At 39.2% G+C, this 18,383-nt stretch overlaps 1 protein-coding gene across 1 annotated transcript in view; it reads right to left on the reverse strand.

Annotated features, from left to right (window-relative positions):
• The window catches only part of LOC149839543 (double-stranded DNA-binding family protein), a 36,115-nt gene extending 19,249 nt beyond the window's left edge, over nt 1-16,866 (reverse strand). The window contains exons 1-4 of the mRNA XM_090002611.1: nt 16,734-16,866; nt 13,949-14,014; nt 13,799-13,848; nt 13,654-13,718 (exon numbers count right to left, since the gene is read on the reverse strand). Coding sequence (XP_089858737.1) covers nt 13,654-13,718; nt 13,799-13,848; nt 13,949-14,014; nt 16,734-16,745 — 193 coding nt within the window. The 5' untranslated portion in view covers nt 16,746-16,866. The remainder of the gene's footprint in view (nt 1-13,653; nt 13,719-13,798; nt 13,849-13,948; nt 14,015-16,733) is intronic.
• Between the last annotated feature and the right edge of the window lie 1,517 nt (nt 16,867-18,383).

An 18,383-nucleotide genomic window follows, 5' to 3' on the forward strand; every position in this document is an offset into this window, starting at 1 on the left:
ATCAGGCCTAGTAAAAGTAAGGTACTGAAGCATTCCCACAAGGCTACAATATTGCTTGGGATCACGATAGGATTCTCCATCTTGGGCACTGAGCTTATGATTCAACACACTAGGAGTAGACAACGGCTTGCAATCTCTCATCCCTGCTTTATCCAATAAATCCATCGTGTATTTATGTTGAGTCAGGGACAAGGTTTCATTTTGTTGATCCACTTCTACTCCCAAGCAATAGCGCAACATGCCTAAATCTTTCATTTTAAATTTTCTTCTTAGTAAGTTCTTGATGATCTCTATATGCTCATCTGAATTGCCGGTGAGAATAATATCATCTACATATATAAGAAGTAGAGTGTTGACATGCTGATGCTGATAGATAAACAAGGAGTGATCATGATGCAGCGAGAGAACCGCAACCTTAGCTTTGATGAGTACCAACGTGAGGGGCGTTGGTGCAGTGAAGGAATTGGTGTCGTCCCGTTAACAAGCGGTGTTGACGCGCTTTCGGTGCAGCGAAAGGGGTCGATGCTGAGACACTAATGGGGCTAACGATGATGCTACTCGGTCAGCACACAGCCCACGTTAATGGGTGCCAACGTGATGCAGTGAGGAGATCGGATTGCACGTGACGCAACGAAGGTTGCTGGTAACGATGCACGTTGGTGCTGCAGAGATGGGATTTATGATTGCTGCAGTCGTGCAGTATGCTGCAAATGCTAACATGAAAACCACCGTTGGTTGAACCGTGGTTGGCTTTATTTCAATAACAGTTCAATATAACATGGAAAGGAAACAGTGCCTAACAGAGATTAAACAGAATGACTGAAAAGGGATAAAGAAATAAACAAGCAATAAAGACTGCTGCAAAACTGACGTGACAGAGAAGAAATAAAAAATAAAGAAAAAAAAAGTTGCAAGAAGGCAATAGTAAATGACGTATTCTGAAACTTCAAGGTTGTCGCACGCAACCATAGGAGAGGGTTTTTATAGTTGCTGGTGGATCCGGGTCTCGGGTCCACTCTGGAACCCGGTTAGGACCCGGATCGTTTTCATACTGTTGTTGGGTTTGTGACGTCTGGGACGTTCCGGACCTCCTCTGCATCATTCTCCCCTGGTTGGGAAGAAGTCGGCTCTGACGACTTGTTGTCTCCTCAGTAAGCATATAAATCAGACACATTGAAGATAGGCAACATGTATCGATATTCCTGGACGTCTCCAAATCAAAGCCTGTAGATTGGTTTTGAAGCTGACCATCTATACCATCTGCTATTGCACCCCATGGAAGCACAAGCTGAATTTTTGTCCGTCCAGCACGCGGTCTTAGGGGTCTGGCTAGAATACCAACGATACAAGCATGCTTACCAAAAACTGGACCACCTTCTGGAAACTTCATTATATCTGCCCCGGATGCACAGTGGCTCTGCTCACCGTCCATAGAGAAATCCCCGTTCAGGATCTTGTTCCCAAAAGCAACCCCAAACGGCTTTAAAAGATCAATTATTGTTGGAATGTTCAATGTTCCGTAAAGAGGCCCGCCGTTCCTAATTGCCAAAACCATAATAAGATTATTTACAGTCAACTCCCAAACCGTTTCGACAAATGGAAGGTCTAAGTAATCAGGTCCACCAATATGCAAATTTAAGACGTCCATATTTGCTGCAATGGCATAATTGAATGCATCAAGAAACCATGATAGATATGACACCATCTGCTGGATGGTCGCGCGGCCGACAGCCCTGTGCAGGCCCGCCTCAATGTCATTTGGTTGCATGGCAGCTTGTCGGATGTTCGGTTGGACTGGTTCGATCACCAGCGCACTCGAGAGGCCAACAGCATCGACGCCCAATCCACCACTCATTTTCAGCGTGGACGTTGCGTGCGTCTTCCCCGACGACTCGAGGACCACGAGTCGATCTTCAAGTCCATCCATATGTTTTGACAGTCCGGCTACATCCTTGTCTAGGCGTAGCAGATCTTCCTGGATCTTTGTCAACATGTCCATCACCCGCATCATCAGATCTTCGTTGTCGGTCTCCCCTCGCGCCTTCCCGCTCATAGGATCGTCCCTCGCTTCTTGCGACATGTCGTTGACCAAGGAAGAGGGGTTGGGCTTTGATACCATTTTGATGCAGCGAGAGAACTGCAACCTTAGCTTTGATGAGTACCGACGTGAGGGGCGTTGGTGCAGTGGAGGAATCGGTGTCGTCCCGTTAACAGGCGGTGTTGTCGTGCTTTCGGTGCAGCAAAAGGGGTCGACGCTGAGACACTAATGGGGTTGACGTTGATGCTACTCGGTCAGCACACAACCCACGTTAATGGGTGCCGACATGATGCAGTGAGGAGATCGGATTACACGTGACGCAACGAAGGTTGCTGGTAATGATGCACGTTGGTGCTGCAGAGATGAGATTCACAACTGCTGCAGTCGTACAGTATGCTGCGAATGCTAACAAGAAAACCACCGTTGGCTGAACCGTGGTTGGCTTTATTTCAATAACAGTTCAATATAACATGGAAAGGAAACAGTACCTAACAGAGATTAAACAGAATGACTGAAAAGGGATAAAGAAATAAACAAGCAATAAAGACTGCTGCAAAACTGACGTGACAAAGAAGAAATCAAAAATAAAGAAAAAAAACTGCAGGAAGGCAATAGTAAACGACGTATTCTGAAACTTCAAGGTTGCTGCATGTAACCCTAGGAGAGGGTTTTTATAGCTGCTGGTGGATCCGGGTCTAGGGTCCAGTCTGGGACCCGGATCATCTTCATACTGTTGATGGGTCTGGGACGTCTGGGACGTTCCGGACCTGCTCTGCATCAGATCAAGTTGAGATCTGAGAAACCCATGTCACTGAATTTCAAGCGAAAAACTATCAAACCATGAACGAGATGCTTGTTTCAAACCATAAATAGTCCTTCGTAATTTGCAGACATATGAAGTGGGACCATGTTCTGCATACCCAGGTGGTTGTTCCATGTACATTTCTTCCTTTAGGTCGCCATGCAAGAAAGCATTCTTGACATCAAGCTGACAGAGAGTCCATCCATACTACACTGACAAACATATAACCAATCGGATAGTACTCATTTTAATAACTGAACTGAACGTCTCATCGTAGTCTTGTCCATATTCTTGAGTGAAACCCTTAGCCACAAGACGTGCTTTATAGCGTTCAATAGATACATCGAGCCTTCGGCCCTGTATTTGATTTTGTAGACCCACTTGGATCCTACTACATTTTTGTGTGAGGATCGTGAAACAATTTCCCAAGTTCCACATTCGTGCAACGCTTTCATTTCTTCGTTCATGGCCTCTATCCACCTGTTTGATCTAGATGCATCTACAAAGTTGTTTGGTTCCTCCTGTTTTTTAACCTGAGAAATAAACAGTTGTAAATCCATGGAGAAGTTATCACAACTTACCCATCTTTCAATGGGATGACGGGCTTTTCCAGACCTCCGAGGCTGAACGTCAGGGCATGAGTCATTATTATGGTTATTTCTTCTTGTATAGACAAGTCCCTGAAATCTTATATCACCATCAGACATAGATGGTACACTCAGCTCGAAATTTGTGACTCCCTGCATCTGAGAATTTCTGTCGACCTCTTGCGCAACAGTTGATGACTTACACGAACAGTCATCCCGTGTTTCCATCTGATCAAAAAAATCTGCAGCCATCCACGGTTCATACACTTTGTCCCTTTTGTTCTGCTTTGCTTGCTTCTCTCCCTGACTCTGCTTTGCTGCTCTTTCTGAGCCTCCAGCAATGATTTCATCAAACACAACATTCTGTGGCTTTAATTCGATGAGAGATTGAATCATAGCACCGATACCTTTTATATTGGTCAGCATATCCAACAAAGTAGCACCTGCATGCCTTGTATTGAAACTTGTCACGTTGAGAACTGTCAATGTGAACATAGCAGACACAACCAAAAGCTCGCATTTCGTTATAATCATGATGTCTTTGAAAAAGAGTAAAATATGGAGATCTATCTTCAAGCAATTTCATAGGCAGACGATTTATGACATATGGCATTGTGTGGAAAGCTTTTGTTTATAAGCTCAAGGGAACACAGGAGTCGTGGAGCATAGTTAAGGCACTTTCCACGATGTGCTTGTGTTTTCTTTCAGCAACACCATTTTGTTGTGGTGTATGTGGGCAAGATATACGACGATTGATGCCATTCTTTTAGAGAAATTCAATAAATTCATGTGATAAATACTCTCCTCCATCACATTTGAAATGTTGGATTCTGGATGAAAATTGATTACAAACAAGGGCATAGAACGAACAAAAGATTTTAAACACTTCAGATTTATGTTTCATAAAATATATTCAGGTGAATCTAGAATAACTATCAATGAAGATGACATAATAGCGGCTGACAGATAAAGAGGTCTGGGGAGCATGACCCCAAACATCAGAGTATATGATTTCAAAAGGAATTGAAGCTCTTTGATTTATTGAATGAAAGGAGAGTACATGACTCTTACATAACTGACAACTGGAACAATGAGGTTCTTAAGACCTTTTATTCAAACTAGACTCTGGAACAAGCTCATTTGACACAAGCTTTTCAATAAACGAACGACCACAATGACCCAATCGACAATGCCAAACTTCTGGCTTATTACATTTAGACAAACTAAGACAATCTTGAGACAGTTTTGACTGAATAATTGATGAGATTGGTGAAGCAACACGAACTGAAGAGGGAGACTCCTTGAGGACATACATATTCCCTTGTCGCTCTCCTTCAACGAGCGTCTTCTTCGTAAGAAGATCCCTAACACATACAGAAGGAGTAAATTCAACAGAAGAGTTAGTATCGTCAACAAGTTTAGACACATAAACAATATTCTTAACTATGCCCGAGGAATGGTAAACATTAGACAAAGTTAGGAAAGAATTAGAAAGAGGAAGGTAAATGGTTCCAACATGTGATATAGGGTGAAGAGTACCATCGCCAGTCTTAATGCTGAATTTTCCAAAATAGGAAATCGGTTTTGAGATCTTACCAACATCACATGTAACATGTGTTGCCGCCCCAGAGTCAATATACCATGTTCCTTGCTCATTTTGTTTGAAACTCAGCCCTGAAAGTGCAGAAATCAAGAGATTCTTCACGTTATCCTTATCCTCATCCTTCGGTCCCCCCATTTCTTTTCCTTTGCTGGGAAGTGTTGCCTCATTCGTCTTTCCATTGTTTTAAGGATTATGCCAATAGTTTGCCTTAATGTGTCCTCTCTTATTACATAAATAGCATGTTGGTACATTTCTGGAGTTTTGATTGTTGGAAAATGAGTTGAACTGATTATTTGGAGTAGGCAACAATCCACGTCCTCCAAAATTAGCTCTTCCTTGTCCACGTCCTCCACGGAAGAAGCTGTGCCCCCTTTCTGAGCCCACCCATGTGATCATTACCTCGTGACTGTTGTGATTTGAAAAGGTCTCCCCTTTAATGGTGACTTCATACTGTAGCAACTTTGCACGAAGATCTTCAAGGTTTGGTAGTGATGGCAGACATAGCAACGATGTAACCAACATGTGATATTTGGGCTCAAGACCATTCAACGCTTGTAGCACCTTTTCTCTGTCAGGGATCTCACAGCCCACCATAGCTAATTGGTCTGTGATAGTCTTGACTCGATTCATGTACTCTGTCACAATAAGACTTTCCTTCTTTAACAGTTGAAACTCTCTTTTCAAATGAAGAATTCTGGACTCTGAAATCTGTGAATATGTCTTAGCTAACTTCTGCCACAGCTCCATAGCAGAGCAGTCATCTGGAATACTCACCAATATCTCTTGAGAGAGAGTAGAGGTAATGTATCCTACGACTGCTTGGTCTCTCTTCCTCCATGATGTAAAATCTGGATTGTGAATTACCGTGTTGGAGGCATCTCCTTTGTCACCCTGTTGTTCCTGTGTGACGAACTCTGGTGGTGTGTGGACTATCCCATCAAGGTGCCCAGAGATATCCAAACTCCTGATAAATGGCAAGATTTGTCTTTTCCAAGTCAAGTAATTTGAATTGTTGAGCCTTTCAGAAATGAGTTGTCTGAGAAAACTAGACGGCAAAGAGAGAGAATCCATAATGATGAAAGAAGAAGGAAGGACAATGGGTGAAGATAAGACTGAAAAGTTGTGAATAGATGTGTGAAATCTGTCCAAAATTGCACTAAACGTGCTTGTTCTCTATTCCTTTTTTTTTAAACAACCAAACCTTTTTTAGATAACGACAAGCACAGTAAACAGTCTGATATAAAATCAGATTTGTTATAATCTGATCTGACGCAAAGGCAAGATTAAAACCAGTAAATCAAAACAATTCAGATCTGACGCAAATTCCAGATCTGATGCAGTTTGGGGTGAATCTGAAATAGTTCAGATCTACCGCAGTTTAGGGCAAGTATTGAATCTCGACAGACTTATCAAGATAGGATTCCTTTAAAGGATTGAGAAACAGAAACAAAGAGAGAGAAGAGGTGCCAGATCTGACAGCAACCAAATTTGGGTTTGTCGATCAGACCTAGGGTTGAAGAACTCGATACTAGATCTGACGACAATCAGGTCTCACGACACAGATGATGAATAAGAAGGGATAAAGTGGAAGAGAAGAAGGATGAAGGCTACCAAAAGAAGAGATGAAGCACCCAACCTGCTTATGATAGAAGATCTGAATCTCACAGGGCACACTTGCTGGAATTTGTCCAGAACACTTTGTATGGAAGTCACAGGCGAACCTCGCTCTGATACCATGAAAGATTTTATCACCGAGGTTGCGTTCACGCAGTAGCACAAGAGAGAGAGGTTTGGAGACGTCTGCAGCAAAGATAGGCTCTCTTGATTCTCATCGTGAGAACATGCCCTAATTCATCTTTATATTACTCTGTCTGTTCGGGTCCAAGATAACAATAGATATCGGGTCTGCTCCAGACCCAAACACCCGACCCAATAACATAATACAGAGATAAGCATAATACAGAAATACAACAATAAAGTGACATAAATACCCCTGGACGACTATCATCCTTAATAATGTGTTTCCGCAAAAGCATTATTAACCGAAACTCATACCAACATAACCTTGTGTGCATCAAAGGGACTTGCAAGAGGCTGTGCAACAATAATGCCAACCAATACTCTAAGATTTAAGAGAAAATAGGCAGATGCCTTGTGCTAAACATGTCAAAGATGCTTGATGTCAACAAGGAGGATGAATCAATGAGCATGGAGATGAGTGATAGAATGAAACTATCTACTTTTCTTTTTTGTTTGAACTTTAATAAAACTTGGTTATGTAAAAGTTAACACTTTTAAGTATTTAAAAACATTGTAATTTTGTTTCTGTTTATGTATGAATCCTATTCATATCAGCAAGTTTGCATCTTTTTGTGGATACGTGAGTTTTTCTTTTTACTTTGAGTTTTTCTTTTATTTAGATTTAAAGATGGGAGTACATAAAGACCCAATGACAAGATATTGCACATTTATAGACGGAAAATATCTATAATATATCTTTTATGGTGAAAAAAATAGGATGACATGTTGTTCTCCTCATCTTCCAAGAAGTATTAGAAATAAAATTGAGGAGGGTCTTGAGTACATAAACCACAACAGCATATGCAAGAGAAACTTACAAAATCCATGTCAGAAAATAAAATAATGATCCTAGAGAACTAAGATGAAAACAAATTAATCGTCTCAAATTCAGAGAATAAAAAATAATTAAACGTTGTAATTTTGTTTCTGTTTATGTATGAATCCTATTCATATCAGCAAGTTTGCATCTTTTTTGTGGATACGTGAGTTTTTCTTTTTACTTTGAGTTTTTCTTTTATTTAGATTTAAAGATGGGAGTACATAAAGACCCAATGACAAGATATTGCACATTTATAGTCGGAAAATATCTATAATATATCTTTTATGGTGAAAAAAATAGGATGACATGTTGTTCTCCTCATCTTCCAAGAAGTATTAGAAATAAAATTGAGGAGGGTGTTGAGTACATAAACCACAACAGCATATGCAAGAGAAACTTACAAAATCCATGTCAGAAAATAAAATAATGATCCTAGAGAACTAAGATGAAAACAAATTAATCGTCTCAAATTCAGAGGATAAAAAATAATTAAACGTACCAAATTCTGACAATCAAAAAGAAAAAAAATGATGAAGGTCCATCGTCATAGGCAGCACAAAAAGATGTTTTGGATTAGGTTAAGGAAATAGTGGAGATCTTCCTTCCACAAATGAAAATTTTGTAGGATTAGTTTAGCACTTCAATGACTAGTTTAAGGTTTAAGACTCTAGGGACCAGTGTTGTGAAAAGTGTTGAGGCGTAGCGAGGCGCTCCACCAAAAACCGAGGCGAGGCGTAAAGCGTAAGCCTCAAAAAAAAATTTAACTCTAAAAAATTTATAAAAAAATATCTAAAAATGCAAATAAATAAAGAAATGCTTTATTGATGAAATAACAACTAATAAGAAATAGGAAATCTCAAATAAGTACTAAAAAATATGAGATTAACATATAAAAGTAACTAAGAAACTGATTATATAATTGAAAAATATAGTGTCCTATAAAGCAACAACCAATAAGCAATAGAAAATCTCAAATAAGTACTAAAAAAACATGAGATTAACCTATAAAAGTTAAAATATATGAGATTAACATATAAGAAGTAAAGAAACTAATTAATTTTTTTTTTGCGTTTCTTCCTCTCTTTTTTTGCGCCTCACACCTCAGGCTGGCGCCTTGAGGCACAGAGGGTCGTGCCTCAAGGTGAGGCGTGCCTTTTGCGCCTCAAGGAACGTTTTTGATAACACTGCTAGGGATAGAAGAATGAAAATCATTATAAAACTTAATGTATTGAAAAACACTTTCTGAAGTTTGTGATTTTTCATTTATGACTTTATGTACGTGCCTTCTGTCTGTTATCTTAATTTATTATACTGCATTCTATTTTATAATTTGCATTTTCTTGTTAGATATGCATGCATTCATACTTCATAGTTTATAGTTCATAGCATATTATCTTGAATTTCAAGGATATATGATGGACCAATTGTTAAAAATAAAATTGTATCCAAATACCCAATAAGGGTATTTTTGTCTTTTATCATATAGTACAGTCCACTAGGAACTGAAATGTACTTTAACATTATAAATAAATAAATAAGCTGTCATACAGTCAACAGTCATATTTATGACTGTTGTGCACAACAGTCAAAAATATGACTGTTGTGCACAACAGTCAAAATATGACTGTTGGGCAGCAGTCCAACTAGATGTTGGACTGCCACCCAACAGTCATAATAATGACTGTTGGAAGGCAGTCCAAAGAGCTGGACTGCCTCCCATGTGTTGGAGTGAGGCTCTATAAATAGAAGCATTTGAGGGTTTTCTCTAGAGTTTTTTCCCATCTTATAGGTTTGTATGCCTCTTGTGTTGTTTGGTATTTTTATCTCTTTTGAGATTGTATTTGGTCCATTAGTGACCAACTTTAAGTGAGTTTATTAAAGCCCTTTGTTGGCATTGTGTTTGTTTCCCTATTGTTCTATTGTACCTTGTTTCATTACATGGTATCAGAGCGAGGTTCTTGAAAGAAGGAGAATCTCGTGAAGGAAGTGTTCTTCGATCATTGATCATTCCCTATCTTCTCTAGTCTAAACTCAAGTATTCATTATGGGAGAAAGAGAGTTCGACACCGTCATCACCTACAAACTCAATGAAAACAACTATTTGATGTGGGCGACGGCTATGGAGAATCATATCAAAGGAAAAAAATTGTGGGGTTTTGTTAGTGGTTCTACTAGTGAACCACAACTCAAATTGACTAGAAGAGAAGGAGATCAAGTCAAAGCCTTGTCCGAAGAAGAAAAAGAAAAAGCCTTAGAAGAATTTCAAAATAAATTGGAAGATTGGGAGGCAAGCAATGCACAAATACTCTCATGGTTTATGAATACCATGGAGTTCAAGATCGCCACCAATATCATCAAATTCAAGAACAAATGATAAACTCTATGTTTCTAGAAATGTTACCTTTCTAGAAAATGACAGTGGATTTGATTTTGAAGTTCCTAAAAAGAATCCGAGTATGCTTTCTTATTTGATTTGTTACCCAATAAAGGTATTAGTAATGATATTCAAACCTTCGAGTCTATTAATGACTCAAGTAGTGAACCATCTCAAGATCTTCTTCAACACTCTAGACGAAATACTGGGGAGCATCCATGTGCCCTTGACAGATATAATCAATTAACAAATACTGAAGAAACTAGTGTTAGAAGGTCAGAACGAACACATAGGCCTCCAAGTAGGTTTGTCTCATATGAATCCTTCTTACCAAACTACAGGGCATGTCTTCTAGCCATTCATTCCTATCATGAACCATCAAACTATAACGAGCCCAAAAATATAAACGAATGGGTTGAAGCCATGAAAATTGAATTAGATGCATTACACAATGCTCACACTTGGGCAATTCAACCTCTTCCTATCGGAAAGAAGACAATAGGGTGTAGATGGGTGTTTAAAATTAAAACAAAAAGTGACGGGTCTCTTGAGAGATATAAAGCAAGACTTGTTGCAAAAGGATATTCTCAAGAATATGGTATAGATTATGAAAAAACCTTTGTCCCAGTAGCTCGTATGACTACAGTTAGAACTCTAGTTGCTATAGCATCCATTCGAAAATGGCCGATATATCAGTTAGATGTTAAAAATGCATTTTTGAACGGAAACTCAAATGAAGAAGTATATATGAATCCTCCCCCTGGTCTGTCTATTGAAAAAGGCATGGTCCTTCGTCTTCAAAAAGCCCTATACGGGCTTAAACAAGCCCCTAAAGCATGGTATGATCGGTTCAGTGGTACGATATTAAAACTTGGATTTAAATCTTGTTACACTGACACTGCTCTTTTTGTGAGATCTACAGGTACCTCATTGATCATTCTTCTTTTGTATGTTGATGATATGATCATCACACGGAATGATCAAAAGAAAATTGAAAATATTAAAATTTTGCTTAAAAAATCTTTTGATATGACTGATCTTGGTTTTTTTAGATTTTTTTTAGGAATTGAAGTAGCCTACTCACCAAGAGGATATATTTTATCTCAAATCAAGTTTGCAGCTGATATTGTTGAGCGTTCAGGAATCACGGACACAAAATATGTTGATACTCCTGAAGTAATAAATGCGAAAATGCGAGCTGAAGATGGAGTATTATTAGATGATCCAACCCCTTATCGACAACTTATTGGATCGTTGATGTACCTGTCCATTACAAGGCCAGATATTGCGCATGCCGTACATTCTGCAAGTCAATTTCAACATGCGCCCACAACCGTCCACATGAGTGCACTATTAAGAATAGTTCGATATATCAAGAAAACTATATCTAAAGGACTATTCTTATCCTCTTCCTCATCTTTAAGTCTTATTTCTTACACTGATTCTGACTGGGGAGGAGATCCCAATAACTGTCACTCAACTACTGGCTTTTGTGTATTTTTATGTGATTCTCTCATTTCTTGGCGATGCAAAAAACAACAGAAAGTGTTTTTATCCTCTACGGAAGCTGAGTACAGGGCAATGGCTACCACAACCACTGAAGTTGTGTGGATGAGAGCACTCCTTTCCGATATGGGTGTTGATGTCTCAGAACCTTCAAAGCTATGCTGTGATAATAAAAGTGTCATCTATATAGCCAGCAATCACACATTTCACGAGCGAACAAAACACATTGAGATGGATTGTCACTATGTTCGCGAAGAATATTTGAAGGGGACCATTACATTGCCATATGTCCAGTCCGAATTTCAGATTGCAGACTTCTTCACCAAAGCTCTTCCACTACCTCAATTTTTGTATCTTCTTAGCAAACTTTCGGTGATTTCCCCATAAGTTTGAGGAGGAGTGTTAAAAATAAAATTGTATCCAAATACCCAATAAGGGTATTTTTGTCTTTTATCATATAGTACAGTCCACTAGGAACTGAAATGTAATTTAACATTATAAATAAATAAATAAACTGTCATACAGTCAACAGTCATATTTATGACTGTTGTGCACAACAGTCAAAAATATGACTGTTGTGCACAACAGTCAAAATATGACTGTTGGGCAGCAGTCCAACTAGACGTTGGACTGCCACCCAACAGTCATAATAATGACTGTTGGAAGGCAGTCCAAAGAGCTGGACTGCCTCCCATGTGTTGGAGTGAGGCTCTATAAATAGAGCCTCACTCCCTTGTTATTCCTCAATGCTTTTAGAAGCATTTGAGGGTTTTCTCTAGAGTTTTTTCCCATCTTATAGGCTTGTATGCCTCTTGTGTTTGGTATTTTTATCTCTTTTGAGATTGTATTTGGTCCATTAGTGACCAACTTTAAGTGAGTTTATTAAAGCCCTTTGTTGGCATTGTGTTTGTTTCCCTATTGTTCTATTGTACCTTGTTTCATTACACCAATACCCATCTTCAATAATGCCAGAGATAAGCAAATCTGGTACACTAGTGTATAAAGTGAAAGATGGTTCAGATTTGATAAGAGTTTGGCAACAAAGAAAGAATGAGGAACAAAAAAAGACATGACAAGAGAAGAGAAGGGAAGAGATGAAATAAGATAGATAAAGGAAGATCACACGAACTAGAAGAAACCACCCCCAATGAATTTAAGGGGCAGTTCCATAGATATATACAGTCAAACCCTTATTGATACACATAGAAGACCCTAAAATTAAGATGTGTCATCTAAAGGTAGCATTCATTACACCATTTATTTTACAACTTTGCCACCCCTAAGTGGCATGGTCTTTGGTATATATTTTACAATTCTACCTCCAAACTCTTAGTAGTCTCCCATAGGTTACACCATCCATTCTAACATTACTGACTTGGATGAAACTGAAAGATGCCGAAAAAAAAGTCCTTTATCTATGAGATTGGTTATCTAACTGACCATATAGCGAAGACTTTGCCAAAATCCATGGTGATCTATTGGCATTCTTCTTCTCTTCCTTGTTTCTATTCTAAGCAACTAAAGTCTCACATAGGAGATCAAGATGGTACCAAAAGATCAGTACAAAGTCAAAAAGAAGTTCAAAGTCCAGCAAAAAATACACATGACCTAGACCTGAGGCAGGATCTGAGGCAGGATCTCAGCATCCTAGACCAAGCAAAATAAGGCATCTACTACTAACTACACTACACTAATTGTTAAAAGCGTTGTAATTCTTTCGGTGTTCCTTTACTAGAGTTAAAACTACTTTCTTTAAAACAAAAATCAGGAAATCCCCATTGATAATGAAATAATGTACTTTTCAAGGCTCATGGCAGAGAAGCAAAAGAAATTACCTATTATCACAAATATTTTAGATCATCTCAATTTAGTAATTCTCAATTTGGGGAATGAAAGTCAAACAATTAAGTGTAGAACTAGAGAGCCACAAGAATGAAGTGAAGCACATGCACTATACAGCGATTGTTCATAAGATGTATCGACCATCAGATTAGCAGTGTGATTGCTTGAGAAAATGATACAAGAAGTATAAGAATGAAGACAGCCTGCATCCATCCAATGATTGTGAAGCACAGAACCATCAAACTAGTAAACAAGAAAAGTAGAACTAACCCATGACTTACATCTTTCTCTTGCTTGAGAAGACAGAATCTGACTAAGCATCAACTGCCTCTGTTCATCTGCCACCCTAAACAAATAATTTCATCAAAAGTTCATTAACCTAGACTACATGAATCAATCACCACCTGTTAATATAATCTCTCTAACCTTTTAGCATCCTCTTGTGCTTTTTGTTGCTCTGAGTTTTGCTGGTCCCCCTAAATCAGAAGACACAAGTTGGTTATATCAAGAGAAGGAAAAAACAAATGACAAACAACAATCTTTCTATTTCCTCCAGACATATCAAAGATTGCTCACAAGGCCATGTTGTGCCATCAATTGTTGCATTCTCCTTTGCCTGATTGCAGCTAATTCGGGATCATCCTAGGGGAACCAAAAGCCAAGTTAGAAAAACAAATAAATAGAATTACTATCACTATAGAGATCCCATAAACCAGATTATCCCTGTTCCACATTTGTTAGCAACTACAAGTAGCATCATCTAGCAGCAGAAAGTTGTTGAAACTTTAATGAAATGAAAATCAGAGTCAAACTACCAACACCTAAAGCCTTAAACTTTCAGCAAAATTACTAAATCCTCCTTATGATGATTCCATGTGGAAAACATATATCCGATAAGCAGTCAAAGAGATTCTGAAGAGATGATGAAATTATCCTACCATTCGTGAATAGATAAGCTTAACAATCAAAGCACACTAGTATAGATGATGATGCTTATTTGAGACTGCCTAAATTCATTGACCAAGTTGGCATTATGGACATGCATAAACATATCAGTAAAGCATAAATAACCATTTACCATAGAGCTCATATGAAGCCATCAGAATGACAGCATCAACGCATAGAATTAAATTGAGTACATGACAAGGATCTTGACATCTTTTACTTGTGCATAGATTGCCAACACAAAAATGTCGCAACTTGTGGTTGGAATCCCTATTAGAAAAATTAGGTACCAGCAAACACTGATAAGTTTATGTATTAGGAAGTAGTGAAGAGCCATTTAGAAGATTGAAAGAGCTACCGAAATGCTCTACTACTTACAATTATAAGGCAAAAAGGCTCTTCCTTTTTTCGCCACCTTGCAAGAGAGGTAAAGTAACAACCTCCTAACGTATGGGTGCCAACACCTTCTTTTCTAGCTGGCCTCTTCATAAGAACCCTCTAAGAACCTTAATGATTCTCTTAAGAATCAGCTTGGGCATAGAGAAAAGTCCCATAAAGTGTTGAGCAACCATGGCAAAGACACGTTTAACTAATATAAATCGACTAGCTTTTGAAAATACCTTATCTTTCCATGATTCCACTTTACTATGAATTCTATCATCCACTAAAAACCATATATTAACTTTTGTCACTCTATGCAATGGAATCCTTAAGTATTTCATAGGTATCTCCTTCTCACACTAGAAGACCCTACGAGCAGTGACCTCTAGAGTCCCATGCTCATCATTGAATAGTACAAAGCTACTTTTTTCTGAATTCATCTTCAAAAGAGAAAATTTTGAATTTCTTTTTAGAATAAGCCCCAAACAATGCAAATTGCCCTCAAAAGCTTCATCAAAGATTAGCACATCATCCGCGAAAAGAAAGTGCAAGAAAAGTTTCATGCCGGGTAGGCTCACCCCTTTGTACATCCCATAACAGTTGGCTTACTTCAGTAGATAACTAAGCATTTCCATTGCTATAATGAAAAGAATGGGGGAGATCGGGTCCCCTTGCCTCAACCCCTTCTTGGGCTTAAAGAAGGGCACCCGCTGGCCATTTCTAAATATAGAAATCGAACAGGACCCCAAAATTGCTCTTATCCATCTTACCCATCTATCCACTGCCCCCACCTTTTGCAAAAACTCTTAGAAGAAAGTCTCAACTTAAAGAGTCAAATGCATTTCTAAGATCCAACTTAAGCAAAAAAGATTTTGTCTTTGAATTGTGCATTGAGTGAACCACTTCATGCGCTAGAAGACAACCTTAATGAATTCTTCACTTTGGCACAAAAGCACATTGAGAGGGGCCCACTACTTGGTGAATCACCTGTTTAAAGCGCACAACCAATACTCGTGTAATCACCTTAATTGGTGTACTCAACAAAGAAATTGATCTCAATTTATCAATCTCATTATATCTTTGCTTCTTAGGGACCAGGACCAATGTAGATTCCCCCCACCTACCAGGTAAGCATGCATTGTTATAAAACTCATTAAAAACCACTACAAAAATCATCCTTACAAGCTGGCCGAGCTGCCTTAAAAAAATCAATGGAGAACCCATCCAACCCTGGGGCCTTGTTGTTTGAGAGTTCCCAAATTGCTTGTTTTAGTTTCAGAACTTTGTCACGGATGAAGCCACGGAAGAATTGCAGGAACAATTGCTCATTGTAATTTACACCACAACATGTAAACCACAATTAACACCAACGCGTTCCTGAAATATCACACCACAAAACCCTTTTCCCTCTCTATCACTCAGAAAAGCCTATGGCAAGTGTTCTAGGTGTATGTCTCTCGAAACTAAATTCACAACATATAAGAGAACACTGGTAAGGTTTCAATTTTTAGCAATTAATTTACTAAAATAGTAACTTACAAATTTCTTAACTTCTTGGAGAAATGAGCAAGACGTGAGATGGGGGATACAGGTAAGCATAAGGATCAGAGTCGTTCGTATAAATTGAACTGATGATTGATAACTTAATAATCATTATTGATAATTGCTTCCTTGTTAATAGGGATTCTATTCAAATGCCATATGGCCATCAGGAATGTTGGGCTTAATTAACCCATTTCTTCCCCCCCCCCCCCAAAGGTCCTATCAGAGACTGCATGCTAGGGTGGTTTACAGGAGTTTACCTTGTCAACAAGAAAAGATGGATATAACAACACGAACGACAATAATAATAGCAAATAGAACAAGAAGAAGGGAAATCTCTGCAATCTAAGGAAGATCCAATCATCCCCAGAAGAGTTAGGGTAAGATTGGAAATCAGAAACAAAATAAAACAAGAAAAAGATAAAAAAATAAGGTAGAAGGATTTTCAGGGCATCGATGGGAATGATGTTGGGATCGGAAAGGGGTATCATACCTCGGAATTCATATTTCCAACTCCTCTTTGTTGTCTTCCTCCTTTGCTGTGCGTCTGTCCTGCTCTGCTCTTGACGGCACTGCGAAAGTTGGAAAAACAAAAAATAAGGAAACCCTCAGCACCCGCACGAACACCCGATGCGTTTCTTCCTCACAAAGTTAAGTGTGGGCCCTTGCTCATTCAACTCTGGAGGGTCCGTTCCGATGTGCCCAAAGAGCTGGGTCAGCTGGGGATCACGTAAAATTCCTGACTCTATAACGGGTCGGATTTGTGCCAGACATCTGACCTAACCCGAACTCGAATTCCTGATACTGGTATAAAAATTGCTGACCCCAACCGGGTAGAGGTTATGATTTTTGCCCCCACCGATTTTTTTGACCGGTACACGAGTCGACCCGAGTATATGTATACTCTCTCTCTCTATCTATCTATATATTCAATTGCACTAGCAATACTTCATAAGTTTGAGCTTCTTGGTACCTGACCCCACACAGATGTGATCAACATGGTTGTGCATATACTAGCAAGTGGCCTCACAGTCATATTGGCGGTGGATCTTGAAAGCTGGATACCTTAATTGTACTAGCTCAAGTATATTTGTGAAAGGTCTGGAATGAAGTGGCTTCGCAGATCCATGGAGCATACAAGGAGACCTAGAAAAACTTGGTTTTCAAAAATTTGATATATATGTTGAGTGTTTTTGTTTGGACTCTTGTTTGTAGGTACTACCTCGATGGCTAAGGATCCTAAGAAGGATTCCCACATGAAACCTCTTCAGAATCTCAACCAATCAAAGTCAGGTGATGACTTGAATCTACAATTTGAGTCCTTAGTCTAAAAACCACCCAAGCATCCTATTAAAAAGCCAAGGCCACTAGGGAACTCCAAAGTCTGCTATTAAGGGACAGCTCCAATCATAGCATGATGGCACTCCCACCTGAGGTGGATTCTTTGACCAAACAAATGGGGAAGAAGCTAATCCGAAGGATGAGGTGTTGGACATTATGGGTTACGGGTCCAACCCGCAGTCTGACCCGGTTTGACACCATGTAAGTGGGTCACGTAAGTGACTGGATGATGGAGGTAGTGGGTGGGAGTTACGTGAATGTGGAGAGACCACATTCACGTAACTGCCCAATTCTCCATTATATAAAGTGGTTTTGGGGTTACGAAAATGATGAGATTTCGTAACAATTCCCTGCCAAATATTGTCCTGCATACAGAAGCAACAGAACGGGTCCTGCTCACCGTCGACATTAGGCCTGGGCTCATTGTGGGCGTCGACCGGCTGAGGAGAACGCCGAATCACCTACACAATCAATGGTGAATCCAGGTACGCTCCCTGTCTATTTGTTTTCACAGGGTTTTCGCCCAACATGAGGAAGATGAAGTGCAGTACATCCACAAGACATTAGACAAAAGAAAAGGGGGTAGTCTAGAAAGTCACGGGCAGACCAACTTATGAGTAGGAAAATTCTAATAGCACTTTGAGGTTAATGATGCGAGAGATTCAGCAGAGGTCCATTGGGAATGAGGCCAAGCTTTAAAACCTCAAACAGACATAGAAATAGAGAAGTGAAAATGTTTCTGTCAGGCAAGTTCAGCCAACTTACCTTTTGAGTTTCGAATCCACAACACAATGAATATGAA

The sequence above is a fragment of the Nuphar pumila genome, chromosome 4 (assembly GCF_984573655.1).
Source record: "Nuphar pumila chromosome 4, dmNupPumi1.hap1.1, whole genome shotgun sequence".
In the NCBI taxonomy this organism is placed as follows: domain Eukaryota; kingdom Viridiplantae; phylum Streptophyta; class Magnoliopsida; order Nymphaeales; family Nymphaeaceae; genus Nuphar; species Nuphar pumila.